At 39.4% G+C, this 17,901-nt stretch overlaps 1 protein-coding gene across 1 annotated transcript in view; it reads right to left on the bottom strand.

Moving 5' to 3' along the window:
* The window catches only part of NBAS (NBAS subunit of NRZ tethering complex), a 339,918-nt gene that overhangs the window by 152,305 nt on the left and 169,712 nt on the right, over positions 1–17,901 (bottom strand). The window contains exons 31-33 of the mRNA XM_045807103.2: positions 15,856–15,968; positions 9,506–9,619; positions 4,805–4,918 (exon numbers count right to left, since the gene is read on the bottom strand). Coding sequence (XP_045663059.2) covers positions 4,805–4,918; positions 9,506–9,619; positions 15,856–15,968 — 341 coding nt within the window. The remainder of the gene's footprint in view (positions 1–4,804; positions 4,919–9,505; positions 9,620–15,855; positions 15,969–17,901) is intronic.

Below are 17,901 nucleotides of genomic sequence, written 5' to 3'. Positions count from 1 at the left end.
TAATTTGGGTCCTTTCTCAATTCTTTTGGATAAGTCTTGCCAGCGGTTTGTCAATTTTATTGATTCTCTCAAAGAACCAGCTTCTAGTCCTGTTGATCTGCTCTACTGTATTTCTGGTTTCTAATTCATTGATTTCTGCTCTAATCTTCATCAACTGCTTCCTCATGAGTGGATTAGGCCTCTCCCTCTATTGCTGTTCCAGCTTCTTGAGGTGAGAATATAAAAACTGCATTTTAGATTTTTCTACTCTTTTGAGTTAGGCTTGGATGGCTATGTATTTCCCCCTTAGGACTGCCTTTGCAGTATCCCATAGGTTTTGGACCGTTGTGTTTTCATTCTCATTGGTCTCCATAAATTGTTTAATTTGATTTTTGATTTCCTGGTTTATTGAGTCATTCCTGAGCAGGATGGTTCTTAGTCTCCAAGTGTTTGAATTTCTTCCAAATTTTTCCTTACGGTTGAGTTCCAATTTCAGAGCGTTGTGGTCTGAGAATATTCAGGGGATAATTTCAGTCTTTTGGTATCGGTTGAGACCTGTTTTGTGTCCCAGAACATGGTCTATTCTTGAGAATGTTCCATGGGCATTAGAATAGAATGAGTATTCTTTGGTTCTGGGGTGTAGTGTTCTATATATATCTGTGAGGTCCAACTCATCGAGTATGGCATTCAAAGCCCTTGCTTCATTGTCGATTTTTTGCATGAGTGTTCTGTCTATTTCTGATAGTGGAGTGTTGAGGTCCCCTACTATTAATGTATTTTTATCTATATGTCTCTTTATTCTGGTTAAGAGTTGGCTTGTGTATCTTGCTGCTCCCCTGGTGGGGGCATATATATTTATAATTGTCATATCCACTTGTTGGACACATCCTTTAAGAATAATATAGTGCCCTTCTGTGTCTCTACCTATAGTCTTTAGTTTCAAATCCAATCTGTCTGATAGGAGAATTGCCACCCCAGCTTTCTTTTGAGGTCCATTGGCGTGAAAGATGGTATTCCATCCCTTTACTTTCAGTCTGAATGTATCTTTAGGTTCAAAATGAGTCCCTTGTAGACAGCAAATGGATGGGTCATGTCTTTTTATCCAATCTGCAACCGTGTCGCATTTATGGGAGCATTTAGGCCATTTACGTTGAGACTGATTATTGAGAGAAATGATTTTAATGATGCCATGTTGCCAGTAAAGTCTTTGTTTCTATAGATTGTGACTTTCTGTTCTGTATCACTCTTGGGGCCTTTTTACTTTTACAGAACCCCCCTTTAATATCTCCTGTAGGGCTGGTTTCGTGGTTACGAAATTGGTCAATGACTGGAGATTCTGGAAGGTCTTTATTTCTCCATCCATTCTGAATGACAGCCTTCCTGGATAAAGGATCCTTGGCTGCATGTTTTTCTCTGAAAGAGCTTTAAAAATGCCCCCCCAACCCTTTCTCTCATTCCAGGTCTGTGTAGACAGGTCTGATGTAATTCTGATGCCTTTGCCTTGGTACGTGAGAAATTTCTTTGCCCAGGCCGCTTTCAATACTGTATCCTTGGATCTAATATTTGCGAATTCCACTATGACATGACGTGGCGTAGGTCTGTCGTGGTTGAACTTGGGAGGGGTCCTCTATGCCTCTTGGACACGAATGTTTGTTTCCCTTGCTAGATTAGGGAAGTTTTCAGCTACAATTTGTTCAAATATCTCTTCTAGACCTCTGTTTTTCTCCACCCCCTTGGGGATGCCGATGATTCTGACATTGGAACGTTTCATTGAGTTAGTAATCTCCCTTAACCTACATTCCTGAGCATGGATTTTATTGAGTCCAGATTCTATTTTAGCTTTTTCTTCTACTATCCCATCCTCCAATTCACTGATACGTTCTTCTGCCTCATTTACCCTGGCCGTCAGAGCCTCTACTTTTGACTGCATTTGAGTCATAGAATTTTTAATTTCCGCCAGATTCGTTCTCATTTCCACCCTTAGAGATTGTATATTCTCATTAACATTTTCGTTAATACTTTTTGCAAGTCTACACATCATCTTGACCATTGTTACTCTGAATTCCATTTCTGATAATTTGGTTATATCCATATCCATTAGTTCTGTGGCAGAGGCCACAGACTCATTGTCTTTTCTTTGCTGGGCGGGGGGGGGGGGGGGACTTCTCCTTCTCGTCATTCTGATGAGGAGGGATTGCGGGGTTGTCCAGAGCCCAAATTATTGACCGGGACCCAGGCAGTGCACCCTTGTTTTATAGGGATCTTAGGGATGTGGGCTTCTTGATTTTTCAGCCTGCCTTCTGGGGGAGAGGCCAGCCGCGCCAATACTCAGGCAACCCTGTTTGGGTAGTCTCTGTGTCCCCTGAGAGGGGGGATGGGGATGGGCACACCGTGAGCCGGTATTTCCAGGCTTTTGTTCTCTGGTGGCTTTCTCTGGTGGCTTTCCCTGGCGGTTTGCTGTGCCTTTTCTGAGAGTCAGAGCAGCAGCGGCCGAATCTCAGCCTCTGTCTCAGAACAGAGGGATCGCGGACTGTTCTCCACTGATGATCTGGTCACTTTAACTCTGTTTCTGTTGGTGCTGCTCAACCCTGCAGCGTCCCAGGATGTGCGCCCCACACCCAGCGTCCCAGCCCTCACTTCCAGGGCTGGCGCATCTCTGTCCTTTGTGTTTCTAACACTGCCAGCCGCCAGCCGCCAGCCGCCCGGTGCGCTCTTGGAGCTCCAGGTCTCAATCTGGTTCCAGTGAGCACACCGGAGTTCCGTGAAAAGTCTGGTGGCGCACGTTCTCCGGCTCACGGTCTCATTCTGCTCTCTTGCGGGTGCCGGTCCGCAAGTCCGCCCGCTCCCCCATGCAGGTGGCTACCGCTTCCAGGCACCTGAACGCGGCAGCTCCCTCCCCCTTCCGTTTATCTTCTGATATCTGTGCGTGGTTTCACGGCTCCCCGCTTCGTACCTCAATACTCAGCGCTGGAGATGTTCATTTGTAGAGATCCGGATGTATCTTCCTGCGTCTCAGGCTGATTCTGTGGATGTTCAGGCTGGTCTGGTACTTACCCAGCTCGATTCAGGCGACCGGCTGAAAAAGGGGTCCCCTACTCCTCCGCCATCTTAACTCCCCACCTATACTCCAGATTCTTAAAACACATTTTTATTTGTAGTTGAAGGAGTTCTAATTTGAAAGGGTTTTGTTTTTTCTAAGTACTAAGCTCTAGTTTGAAAGGGTTTGTTTTTTCTAAGTACAAGGGCCTTGGTCTAGAATAATTTCTTTAAGTATATAAAGTAAAAATCCAGGTACTACCCTGGTGGGAATAAAATTCTTACAAAGCTCTCTAAATAATTTTAGAGTAATACACTGTTTTTCCAAAAACACTATTAGTATTCTGAATGTTACAAAGCCAATATTGGTTAATATTAATATTGGCTTATTAGTTAATATTAACTAATTACTGCTAATTAATCAATATTAACATTAGCTAATATTGATTGTTAATATTAATGCTAATTGGTTAATATTAACATAGTATTACAGAACGTAGCTCTTTTATGAAACTGATTTTCTAATGCTGAGGTTATAAAGCATTGAGAGTTTTAAACATTTTCACAGATGTACTGACAAAGATTCTCTCCTCGACCAACCATTGGTCAGACTCCTTTGAAACCTCTTCACAACTAAGACCACACCTTGGCCCAAGCTGGCTGAGCCTGCATAGTCCAATGTTGGCAATAATCCCACAAAGTTCATTTAGACAGACTCTCCTACCCTTGATACCTGATCGCTGTTGATATCTGATCAAATTCCTCATCTCTTATCCTTGCAATCTGATCACCTGGGCCTGCCTTCAGCAAGAATCCTGTTAAGTCAGGTCAGCAAGAATCCCACTAAACTTGATGTCTCAGAATTTTCCATCCACTGACCCCTCACTATGCTCCTTGGCTTTAAGTCTCCAGCTGTCCTTTCTGTATTTGGAGTTAAGTCTGATGTCTCTTGCCTATTGCAATAGTTTTAACATCTACTGCAAAAGCCCTGAATAAAGTCTCCCTTACCATTTTTAAGAAATGTCAGAATAGAATTTTTCTTTAACAGTATACATACAAAAAGTGCAAAACTCCTAAATGCACAGCCCCACGAGTTATCATGAGGTGAAGCACTACATTTTTAATCGTTCACTATGAAAGCACAGACGGTAGGTAAAAGATTGCTTGGGCGTTCATATATTCAGACACAGATACAGAAAACAGATCATTTAGTACAGAGTCTGTGATAAGGCAGCATCACTTCCTACCCCACTGGGGAATATGTTGTTTCATAGTGAGATTATGCCGCAAAAAAATCTGGTCTTCCAGACACCTGACTGAATCTCCATATAGAAAATTTAAGGATTGCAAACTGCTTCCTATTTCCTCAACATCAGTTTGAAAAGCACTACACTATCCCTTTAAAAACAAAGACTAGAAATATTAACTATTCATGAATTATAGACATTTCAAAATGTTTAAATTTTCTTTGATATAACAAACACATGAAAAAGCATTAAAATATTTTACATAAAATCGTTCTTAAAATTATGAGCATATTTTTAATAGGCAATAGAAAGCAACCAAAATCTCAGCTAAAATGTAACCCCTAAACCCATTAAAATACAGATATTAATATGTAAGCACATGGTGTACATACTGATCAGGGCTCATAAAATGTTTCTCATGTCTTTTGAAGAAAATGAGGCTGGCTTCCCAATCAGGCCAATTGATTTCAGAACAGAGCTTTTCCATTATTCATCATGTAAAAAGGACCTGAGCCAAGTGTTAAGTAATTTGTCTATTTCACCTGTGGCCATCAGCTCCTGACAATGCACACTAGCTGCTTTGTAGTCATGGAAACGAAGTGCTTGCTCTACTAGAAGGATCAGAACCTGTCCACGCCTTTCTTCTGGGTCCTCACCTGTAAACACATGTAAATGACTTAATGATTATGGCACATCAATCGACAAAAGAGCTCATTAACATTCTGTTTCAAATTAATTAAAAAATAAAAGGTAGAGATTAGACTGATTTTTTAAAAGATATTATAGGACAAATGTCACAGCAACTTGACCTTCCGATCTATTCATTAATCATGGAATTAGCTTTCAGTCTCCTAAGAGATCAATGACTAGTATTAGCCCCAGACCAACCATTCCAACCTAAATGGGTACAGAAAAAGTTTTCCTCCCAACAAGAACTTGAAACTTTCTGCTATTTCTTTTATATTTTGCCTGTTGAATGTTCTATTTCTAATTGTAATTAATAAATGACACATACAAGGCGGGAGGGGGGAGACTTAAACGCACGGACTGGATAGAATGTTATAGTTTCTGTAACACTATGACTTTTTATTTACCATAGTAAGCATCTAGACTCTTAAGAACACATACCAAAATTGTTTATGTTAATACAAAGATCTTAATTTTCTCAAGAAGATTCTTGGAAGTCAACTTAGATGTTATATCCTTCTCTGACATCTCTACCAAGATTTCTTCACAAAAAACAGATGGTTTAGGTGTCCCTCCTACATGTTCCTTTACTTTTCATTCTGTGAATACCAAATTATTGAAATTATCACCTTAAAAATCAACATCTTCTATCAGAATTTAAGCTCTCTGTAGACAGGGATTCCTTCCTTGTTAAACTCTCAGTACCTGGCACCAAGTCATACACATAACTGGGACTCAAAAAAATATATCCTCAATGAAATGAGTAGAGATTCTATCCAGAATGTAATTTTCAATTATAAGACAAATAATTCAAAGTTACAACATAAACACAATTTGTACACTTAGACTTAAAAAAAAAAAAAGTAAAACATTTTATATTTTAATGAGGTAATGAAACCTTAAAATTATTTTCAGTATTCGGAAGAAAAAATAAACATATCACAGAAAGGTCTAAATGAAAGTTTTAAAATATGTCACTATTAATCTCCATCCTGTGCTGCATGGGTTTAAATAAAATCCACATGCTGGCCTAAGCTAATTTTAAAAACGATAAAACATTATGATTCATATTATTATTTTAGAATAACACACCCATGTTCTGTAACACTCACACGTAACACTGGAAATGGAATATGTAAAAAGTCTCTCAATAATAAATGCACATATCACACTTAATATAAAACCTATTTCCTAGATAATACTCTTGAAATGTCTGCATCTATTCAGAATATCTAAATCAAAAATGAAAAGTGCCAGGGGTGATACTTTTTTTCATGAGACAACTTGAATAGGTTGCAAAGATATTTTGCAGACATAAATAAATCCCCTAATTAGCTCACTTTAAGTAAGGGTCCACTGATTACCATCATCCAACAACCAAAAAAGGGGCAATTAGGTGTCACCTTGACAGAACAGTTAAGAAATCCTGCAGGGAGGTCCATATGGCAAGGAACTGAGGCCTCTTACCACCAGGAAGACACTGAGGTCTCCTCCAACCGCCCAATGAGTAAGCCAGCTCAGAAGGAGATCATTCAGGCCCAGTGAAGCCCTCAGGTACAGCCCATATATACTTCCCTTAAACTCGGGAGGGCCCATGTGACTACCTCATGAATAAGATGTGATGGCAATGAAACTGCCCAAATTCCAAGGCTAGATTAGAAAACCCTGACGCAGGAGAGCAAAGTTCTTGTCTCACGGAGTCCAAGAATGAATCTTGAGGAGAACGGAGAGTGAGTAAAGCAAAAGAAGTTTATTAAGCAAGGATATAGAAAAAAAGTTCTCAGGAGTGAGAGGGTTCCCGACAGGGTTGCCACTGAGGGCTTTTAGGGATGGTCTTTTATAGAATGCCAACCAGGGAACTTAAATCCTTTTAACATCTCTATTGATATCACCATGGAGCAAGGGCTAGTGATAACGCCTTCAACTGCATACTTCCTTTTTAGGGTCTGGTAATTTCTTGGTCACAAGTAGCTGTGATAACAAGACCTCACCTCTGATACCTAGGACAGGAAGGTCTGGTTTGTTCCCTTATCTCTGGTTTCCTTTCATCTCCCACATTTTTAAATTTGTGAACCTGATCCCTTGGCCTCCTACCAACCTCTCGCCGCCCAGCCCTGTCTGTCCCTTATTCCACCCCATGAAGCTTTTGCTGGTTCCTCTCAGAATGTGGACTCTGGAAACCTTCTGCCACCATGTAAGAAGTCACGGTACTCTGCAGCCACCATACGCAGAGACCACAAGGAGAAAATGTACAAAGAAGAGACTCAGCCCTGGCTATTTCTATCCCCCAGCTATTTAAGTCTTCCCAGGCCAGCTGCCAGACATGTAAGTAAAGCAACCTTTGAGATGAGCCAATCCATCCCTAGACACTATCTGGGTGCATTTTCATAAAAGATCCTAAACTACCTGGCTGAGCCCAGTCAACCTCTAAGAACTGAGACAGATAAATATTAAATGATTTTGTTTTAAAGTCACTAAATCTTGGGAGTGGTTTATAAAGCAGCAGTAGATAACCAGAACACCCTACAAGCCTCAGATAAATGTTACCAGCCTTGTGATCCCCTTTTCAATTACCTTCCTCACCAGGCAAAATATTAGCATTGCCTTTCTTCCAAACTCTATAATATCTGTATTCAGAAGCCAGGTACACATCCTGTCCTGTGCTATATAGCATAATGATCTGCTTCCTCAGCCCTCTAAGATTCCGAATTTCCAAAGGGCAGAAGCTGTGTGATACCAGAATCTTGTACCCCAAGTACCCAGCACAGTGATACTCCCCTTCACATGTCTCTGCTTCCATTTCTTCATCTGTAAAATGTAGCTAACAAGAGGCTGTTGTACAGCATGAAAGAGCTAATAGGTAAAAAGAGTTGAGAAGGGGGCTGACAGGTTGTTGTTAATCCCATTAAAAATTCCTACAATTTACCAACATCACGGGTATTCCCGTTTCCTTGTCAACATGACACAGGACAAAAATGGAAATTGGTCTTCGTAGGTACATAAAAAATGCTGATAGCATCCCTGAGCTGCTCCATTAGTTTCTGCAAAATTTCCTTGTGAAAATCTTCCCTGATGATCAGAGTGCTTCAAAGTTTACCAGGTGCTTTTACAGGCATTAACTCGGTCGGGGTCTCATAAACAGGGAGGGTGAAGCCCGGAGTATCATTCCCATCCTCCAGAGACAGAAACTGGGGCTAAAGTCACTTTGCAAGTGTGTGGGACAGTCAGGACTGAAGCAGCCTTCTGACCTACATCAATCTCCCCTGTCTGCTTTTGGACAGCTGACACCAGAAAATGTACTAAAACTATAGACTCTGAGAATGAGTCATCTATATTAAGATTTAAAAACATTAATAAATGTATGTCCCCACGGGGCGCCGGGGTGGCTCAGTCGTTAAGCGTCTGCCTTCGGCTCAGGTCATGATCCCAGGATCCTGGGATCGAGCCCCACATCGGGCTCCCTACTCTGCTGGGAGCCTGCTTCTCCCTCTCCCACTCCCCCTGCTTGTGTTCCCTCTCTCGCTGGCTGTGTCTCTCTGTCAAATAAATAAATAAAATCTTTAAAAAAATAAAAATAAAATAAATGTATGCCCCCTAAAACACTATATATATATTTTTCAAGTTCAACATAGAAACAGAAATCCTGTTTACTTTTGAGTCTATAATATGTGGTTTGGACGAATCTAACTTCAAACCATAGCTTATAGAACATTTGGCCAACAACTGTTCTTTTTTTTTTTTTAAGGTTTTATTTATTTGAGACAGAGAGAAGCACAAGCGGGGGTGAGCACAGGGAGAGGGAGGAGACTCCCCACTGAGCACGGAGCCCAATGCAGCACTCAATCCCAGGACCCCGGGAAAATGACCCGAGCCGAAGGCAGACGATTAACCGACTGACCCGGGTGCTCCTGACCAACAACCGTTCTTGTAGAGATAAGTGTAAGTCAAAAATAGAAAAGAAAAGGATTAAGAGACTCTGGTAAGCAGAACAGTGCGGTTAAAGAAGCACGAAAAGTAGAGTCAGAAAGACTCTCCTTGGAAGCCAGGGTCTGCTATTTAACCCTGCGGAGCAAGACATTGGACTTCTCTGATCCTCAGTTTCCCTTGTAAAATGAGAAAATACCACCATCATCACCACTTAATAGAAGATGAAGCACGATCACCTAGGTGAAAACCCCACCAAACAGCAAATGCGCAAATTCTTCTAAGAAATTGCTCAAATTCAAAAATGTCACACCACATCTGGACACCAAAGGTGAACAGTAGGGCTGACTTTTCTTAAGCTTTCTGGTCACAAATGCTAATTCCAGCTTCTAGCCCTGACCTCACAACCACCTGCTAGCACCCTGAATGAGCCTGTCTTCATTTAAAGGACAGACGGACCAGCAGCTCAGTATGAGGACACATTTTCTGACATGCTCATCTTTGAAGAAAAGATAAATCCTTGCTCAAAAGCAGCATTCTGACCCCTGCAAGCACATATTCTGATGTTTGCACAGGATGATGTCAAGAATGACATGGAAACCACACTCTGCAATTCAGCATTCAAAACTTACCTGCTACCCTCAGCAACTCAGCAAGGCCCAGAAGCTTGGCGGACTGTCTGTAACATGTAGGGGACTGGCAGATACACTCCTTGATGAGGCTGATTCGATCAGAGCACAATCGCACTGCAAGAGAAAGATGAAAGATTCATAACCAGGGACATCACCAAAGAGTGTCATGACGGTCCAAGTTTAGGTAAGCAAACACAATGGAAACTCTTAGCCTCCAGATCAAAAAGAATTAAGAAAGACACAATTATTTTTTAAAAAAATTAAAAATATTGTTCCTTCTGAATAAGTACAGCTAGGATCTTTTGTCACCAACCTCCTGAAACAGCAAATGCACTAGCATTCGGAAGCTAAGAAAAAGTGTCACCTTTTCAAGTGCCATGTAAGGCCTTAGGGAAAATTTTAAAGAACTCTGCATTTGTCTTTGAAAACTTCACTTACTTCCTATTACACCAGCACCCCGATTCACTGTACCCCCCCAACCCCAAAACCCATTCCATGTTCCAAACATGCATTTTCTACCTCTATCTCATCACCCCAATTTAAAGGGTAGGAATCTGGGTGTTATACACAAACAATGAATCATGGAACACTACATCAAAAACTAATGATGTACTGTACGGTGACTAACATAATAAAAAATTTTTAAAAATATATAAATAAAATAAAATATAGGAATCTTCAAACTGCTCACTGTTTCAATTTAGTAACCTTTCTCCAAATAGGTCCAATCTTCTCACTTAAGCCAGATATTGGGAAAATAAAACATGTCCAATCACACCAATTCACATTATGAGGTAATTAAGGATACTTAAAGGAAGAAAAAAGAACTTCAGTAAAGATTATCCTATATATGCTAAGAAGAAATGGTTATTTATTTAAGGGAGAGGTGTCAACATTTGAGAAGGACGACACTACCTGGGTGGCTGGGCCCCCAAAATACAATAGTAGCAACTATAACGAGAGCAGCTGACATTAAATGAACATGACCTATGTCCCAGGCACTGTTGTTGGTGATTTACATATATTAACCCTACAAGGCAGAACTTGACAAGGCAGGTGCTATCATCTTCAGAAAAACAAGTATAGAAAGGTCACTGAAAAAATGATGGAACCAGAACTCAACCCAGCCCCTTTAAATGTTTTTCAAGCCTTAATTCTTTTATCCATTCCCAAACCCATGGCTATCTTCCATACATATTGTGTTCTCCCCATACCTTCTTATAGGTGGCAGAGGGCCCAGGGGTTGGGGAGATAAAGGAGAGAGGTGGTGGTTTTTCGCTCTCTTAAGTTTTCATTACGATTTAATTTCAAACTTACAGAATGGCTGCCAGATGGTACAAAGAACTCTTTGCCATGAATAATCAATTGTTAATAATTTGCTCCATTTATACGTGCACATGTACAATCATACATGGGAGCCTTCCCTCCTCACACATATATACACACAAGTACACATGCACTCACATACACACACACATCTGGTTTTTCGGAACCATTTAAGAATAAGTTGCATATATCGTATCCTTTTATTCCTAAATACTTCGGTGTGCACTAGGTTCTTTAAGATGGCTACTTATGCATCTGCTAGTGCAGTCATCCTTTGTGGCCTTTACTATAAAACATAAAGTAGATGCAAACTTCAGTTACTTACTTCACCATCACGACAGTCAACACCTACATTTGAGTCTAACTTCGGTAGATTGCATTATTGTTCCCAGCATCCACTGTAATTATTCGTACCCCAAATACCCACCTGACTAATGTTAGGCTTGGCCGTGTGATTTCTTGGGCAATGAAGTGTGAGTGGAAGTGACACATGCCACCTCTGAGCCAATGTTTCATGGAGGTGCCATGGGACCCCAGTACTGATCTTCACCCCTCCTGTGAGAATGTCGTCCCAGGAGGTGCTGCAGAAACGCTTGTGAGCAAGAAATCAACTTGCTGTCACGCGTCACTGAGGCTTTTGAGGTTCCTACGATAGCGCAGCCTAGCAAAAATTAACTGATACAGAATACTTCAAACTTTTCTGTAACTTTTCTCAATCAACACATTGGGTTTTTTTCCTTCAACATCTGCTACTGTTTTATGGGGTTTTCTTTTTATATGTATTTTAAGAAAATGTGTATTTTACTTCAATATTCCAGATTCAATTACTATGAAAAAGGTACTTTCTACACGTTTCTAATTTGATTTTCAAAACAACACCCATCATGGATCTCATCGTTACTCCACATATGTAAAAACGTGAGGTTTTCATAGATGTTTTTATGGCTGTATTTGATGAATGCTGGTGCTCTTAGAGAAACTCTGGTTTTAATAACTCTAGTAAGTGGATTTCCTTACTGTCACCATTCTTTTTCTAGCTCCATAAAATCAAAGTAGGAAACTGTAACCATACATAGCAACGGATCCTCATTTTCTCTGAAGTTCCAAGTTTGGTTCTTTGTCTGATTCTTGCCCTAAGCAAGGTGTACTACTAACATTGCAAGGACATTAAGTAAATTTGGAAAATGGGATTCTAATAGAGTGCAGTTGCCATGCTCAAATGTCTTTTTACTTTATTTATTTATCTATTTTTTGAGCCTCTGGACAATCACTATACCAATTCTCTTTTACTGCTTATCATAGGACATGCTAAATTATATTTCAAAATGTGATTTCTCAGGTAAATTCAAGCCTTAGATAGTATTATATTTCCATAAAGGAAAGAAGTCTTTGACACCTAAAATTCCTTTTCAAATGGAATTAATAATATGGTTATGCATGTATGCATCTTTTAATAGTTGAATATCTCTCATTTTCTGTGGCTCTCACAAGTATATATCCAATGTTTAAAAAAAAAAAACTACAATGCACAGAGACGCACACATGTAAATGCATAAGGAAGCATTTACTGATCAGCTACACACATGCCACACGCTCTCTCACCACCTTATACGAGACACAGACAGTGAATCATGTCCAGTAAACCACAGATGCAAAATATCAATTTCGGTCACTCGTAAATGGCATCAAAGGCACACAACAACATAGGTAGCTACTTGTGACACTGCTGAAGTACAAATCTGAATTGTACAGGTGAAGAAGGTGACAATATGCAGCAGTCACTTGGCTGATGAGTGACAACACCCGAGTTTCCTTCTCGAATCTTTTACTTTCACACTGGTTCATCAGAAGAGAATGGTCTACTGTTTACAAATGCAGGTTTGAATTCTAGCTCCACCGCTAACTGTGTGACCCCAAGCAAGCTACTTAACCCCGTGAACTTTGACTTCATCATCTGGAAGCTGGAAACAGTAACAGTCACTATCTCATAAGGTATTTTTGAAAATTAATAAATATGTATAAATATACTTAGAACATAAAAATCACTCAATAAATGTTAGTTATTACTCTTACTACTGCTACCGACCTATTCACAGAAAAGCTTATGAAGTATGGAATCTTCTCATGTAAAAATTCTCAGTGTTTCAAGATATAAGTTTCAGGTCCTTCTAGAGAATCTTTTATGATTACCTCCATCTGAGGAAGGTGAAGTTCAAAAACATGAAGATGCACAGGTCACACGGCTCAAAGTGGCTGAATCAGAATTTAAATTCATACATGACACTAGTGTGACTCTGACTTGTCATCAGGGTCCGTCCTTCCAAGTCAGGAAGTGCACCTTATTCCCTTCATCATTTCAGTTTCTGGAAAGGGTAAGACGTTAACTCAGTGGTTTTTGAATGGAAGGAAAGCAGAGTGGAAAGAAGAGAACAAAGAGAGGAAGAATGAGAAAGCAGGTAGGAGACTCTAATTCCACCACCAGTTAGAAACTAAAACCTCCATGAGAAGTAACAAAAATGACAGCTGAGCTCTTACGAAGTCCCAGGCACTGTGCACACATGGCCTTAACCTTTCTAAGCAATTCCAGAAGGTGCTTATTAGTATCCCCATTTTGTAGATGAGAACACTTAAACAGAAAGCAAGGTGAGATACCTGTCCAGGTACCCAGCAGGAAGTGGCTCCAGGCTGGCTTTACCCACAATGCTGGGAGACCAAAAAAACTGATTAACCCTATTACAGAAAGAACATGGGGGACAACTGAAATATCCCAAATCTGGTCATGTGAATAGTAAGAATAATTTACACAAAACATAAACATCCAAATTATGTGGAAAAGCACACACATGCACACACACACAAACACCTCGTAGGAGACTCAAACGTAAGAACCATTTTTACGTATTTCTCTCCCCGTTTTCTATTAACTCTAATTATAACGTAGCTAGTACCACTAGCCTTCCCTTGGTGACTAGTAGCAACTCCTGGAGTATAAGCAAAGGAGGCTTTAAAACAAAGCAAAGTGACAAAATGAACAATGTATGCTATAAAAATACCTGGACCATAAATGTTTAAATATCAAGTTACTTTGTCTGGTATTCCTGATGAATACAAAAGCAGCTTACACCTAAATTGCACCTGCGGCATAAACACTATAAACAGGACACAAAGGCAATATCCCATCTCCCATCCGGAAGATTTTCTGACATTCATTCTAATAGGAAACTCCAAATCAATATATCAAGCTGGAAAGCTGTCAAGGCATGAAAGCAAATGTCTTTCTTAAAACACTCTTCAGTCAGGAAATTTCATAGAAGTAACAGCAGGATAGCAGGTTTGGTTGCAGATTTTCAAACCCATCAGGTGATATAAAATACTGCCAGCAAAAATACTGCCTACCAGGCACCACAGAAAATTAAGCTCTGTTTATTATTTCAAGTCAATTGAAATAATTCATTAGCATTTGGGGGACTGCAAGAAACGGTCTTTTTGTATTACATTAATCTGCCTGGAGTAAATAAGTAGCTAAAATACACACATATACACAGAGTCAAAGCTATAACGACTTGCTTGGCCTTAGAAGAGATATGAGAAAGGCAAGTTTCATAGTGCTCTGGACTCCCCCACCACTGAACACTTAACTGAAAATGTGTTTCAGGGGAGACGGTTCATGATTTAAGACTTTTGAGAAAAAAATGAAAATATTTTTAATAACTCTGATTCATCTCCACAACTTTAAAAAGTTTGAGCTCAAAAATCACAGGAAATACTACTAAATAGAATTTTCCAGTAATTTAACAATCTTCTTAAATATACTTGTTTAAGATGCTACGGGATACGTATAATCATCTAGAAATTATTTCCGAACAATGATATTCAAGGTAACAGTAATACTCCCTGTTCAAATCCAATAAATGTATCTGACAAGCGGAGCTTTAATTTTTAGTACAACTACAGTGGAAACCGACATGAAAACATGCGAATGTCTCTAGTGACTTATATCTCCTAAGATCCATCTGACTCAAAACCCTCTAAAACACAGGACAAAGACACAGAGGAACCTGGAACAGGACCCCATTGTCCAAAGGTACCAGGAGTTAAAAAAAAGAAAAAAAAAGAAGAGGAGGAAGAAGAGGAAGAAGAAGGAGAAGACGAGAACGAAGATGAAGAAGACGAAGAAGAGAGACAATTCTAGTGAAAATTTATCAAAAACCGAAGACAGAAAGAACTTGGCTACACCTCCCCCACTTCCAATTCCAAACATTTCCAGGGTTAAGAATGAAGAAAGAGATTACATGGAAGGCACCAAGCATACTGCCAATAACCAAGCTACCCATTTCATTTAGGGCACTGAGGCCCAGAGTTCAAGGCAACAGGAAGTCTACCACCGCACTTGTCAGGTAAGGTTTAGGACATGGTTACACACACTGTCCTCACAGCACAAAGTAGATAATGACACGTGACTGCATATCAGCACGCTTGTTTCGGGGGGGGGGGGGTATTACCGGACTCGTACACTTAGATAGAAGAACTTGAGCAATGTTAAGATATTGTTAGTAATTAAACTCTAAACAAGAACTTCCTGCCATTCCTTTCAATAAAATAGTATTAACATAATTAAAGAATATTCTGTAGTAAGCATACTACTTCTAAATCTATGCAACTAAAACAAAACACAAAAATAAACTGTACATCAAAACTGATGGAGATCCAAAACTCTTAATCCATAATCCCCCATTTGGTTTTATCCAATAGCTTCGCTGCAGTTGCTGATATTATTTCTTTTAATGGCATAACTAAAAACTTGCAAAATAAATTTATGATAAAATGTTGGCTTTATTTTTTCTTTTGGATGTCCACTAAGATTTCCTTTGAAAAACGGGGCAGAGGGTCAGATCTATCGCTAATGGATTAAATGACCAAAGGTACTCTTTAATTCAAAAAAACTACCAAGGAACTACACTAGTGATTCAATGCAAACTAAGTTAATACTAAGTTAATAATGCAACACTAAATAGAAAACTCACCTTGCAAAGGCAGGATCTTTACCCCAAATTCTTCAAGACATCCCAGCGCTTGGATAAGATCTAGCTCCTCCTGAATGGCAGCTGGTCTATCAATTATCAGCTGTAAGCAGCACCTAGGGGAAATAACATCAGCTTTTTAAAAAAAAAAGAAGTAACAAATGTTTGGCTAAGTTGCGTTTCTTAGTTGGATGATGAGATCCAACACATATTTATCAGAAACCTCCTACACTCCAGGTATCCTGCTAGATGCTTTCTGTTATCTTATTTAATCCTCATAGCAAGCCTGTGCGATAGGCAAATAGCATTACCTGCTTCCTAAGGAAGCCAAAGCTCAGAGAGGTGTAGTGACCTGTGCAGGGTTGTTCCAATAGTAGGGAATGGTATCACATTACAAAGCAAAATACATTGACTCTGACTTCAACGCTCTTTTACTGCTGACTCCAAAGGTAATAATCATACAGGAAAGGTTTAAAAATAGAGACAGAATTCAGATAATTTCCAGTTATTCTTCTAGGAAAAACAAACATCTCGTTTCAGTGACAACTTCGACTCCCAAAGGAAAAAGGACTAAGCTGAGACATTGCACAAAGGACATTTTCTGATCATAAGGAAGAGTCCGTTGGTAATACAGTGCTGAGATGAATACAGGAGAAAGCGACTCTGCTAAACTAAGAATCTGTGACACCTGTGGAGCATTTTAAGCATATTTTTAAAAATCCAGACAAAGTGTACTTAAGAAATTTTCTCATTAACAAATAAACTTACTTTCTGAAAGCTGGATGTGGAGGACACTGGGGTGCAGGACTAGAAAGAGGCAGAGATCAGGCCAGGAAGGGCTAATGGTGCTAAAACCATGGATCATCTGATGAAGAGCCCTCGGCCCCAGGATGCATCTGTATGACTGAGTGATGGATGTGGGCTTACCTTGCTTGCAAAATTGTAAAATTTAAACGAGATTAGCACTAACATATACTGCTGATTCAAGTTGAACAAGAGACAGAGCCTATGTGCGGTATCTACCCAAATTCTACTATGCTACCTTCGAACCCACGAATTCCCAGTTCTAGCAATGTGTACTGCAGATAGGCTCACACATGCCCACATGCCCACACATAATTAGGGATGTTCACTACACAGTGTTTTTAAAGTACAACAGAATGAATTTTTATCATGAATTAAATTCTAGAAAGTCAAACAACAGAATATTCTACAACCATCAAAAGAAAGAATAGATCAAGCCTACATGCCCTCATGAAAAAACCTTCAGTATAGATCATAAGTGAAAATAATGAGATCCAGAAAGGTATGTACAAGCAGTAAGCACTCATGTGTGACTTAAAAAAGAAGAGGGAAACATTTAAGAAAGTATTTTGGAAGGATACACAGGAAAATGATTTAAAAAGATAGCTGAGGGATAAAGTTAGGGGAACGGGAATGAAAAAAGAATTATTGTAAATACATATCCTTTTTTGTATTGCTGAATATTTTTATCTTGTGGATGTATTATTTCCTCAATTCAAAAAATTAGTTCATAATAATTTAACCAGTAAGAACGTATGGGTTATTTTCTATATTAAACGCGACTCTGAACTTTTAAATATATCCAGGCTCACGGATCATCATCAGTCTGGTGTCACTTTATACACATACAACATCTTTTCCAAATTAAGGCGTGTCCTTGTGGGAGAAAAAGGAAAATACTGCAAGTGTCGATTTAAAAATGATCTGTGAGAACACCTGCCAAAAAGATTTAGGTCAAACACAACTCTCAGTTTCAAAAGCTATTCTATTTGATATTTTCATCATCTGAAATAGAAATACAATCCCTTAGGAGAGAAGAAGAAAAAAATTTACTATTTTTAACAACTCTGTCAAGTTCAATAACATGGTTTGAGAAAACATGGTTCTCTTTATAATAAGATATCACTGGGGGGAAAAAGTTTCCTTTAAGGTTTTAGCTGCTAGTCATTTGGGGAAAAAATAAATCTAAATAGCTAACACAATCACTACATCAAAATAAATTCCAAATGGGCCTAAAATTTCAGT

The sequence above is a fragment of the Ursus americanus genome, chromosome 7, assembly GCF_024610735.1.
Source record: "Ursus americanus isolate L20-20 chromosome 7, mUrsAme1.1.p, whole genome shotgun sequence".
Lineage (NCBI taxonomy): Eukaryota > Metazoa > Chordata > Mammalia > Carnivora > Ursidae > Ursus > Ursus americanus.
The sequence above is the reverse complement of the archived record's forward strand: the minus strand, read 5'-3'. Positions and strand labels throughout refer to the sequence as shown.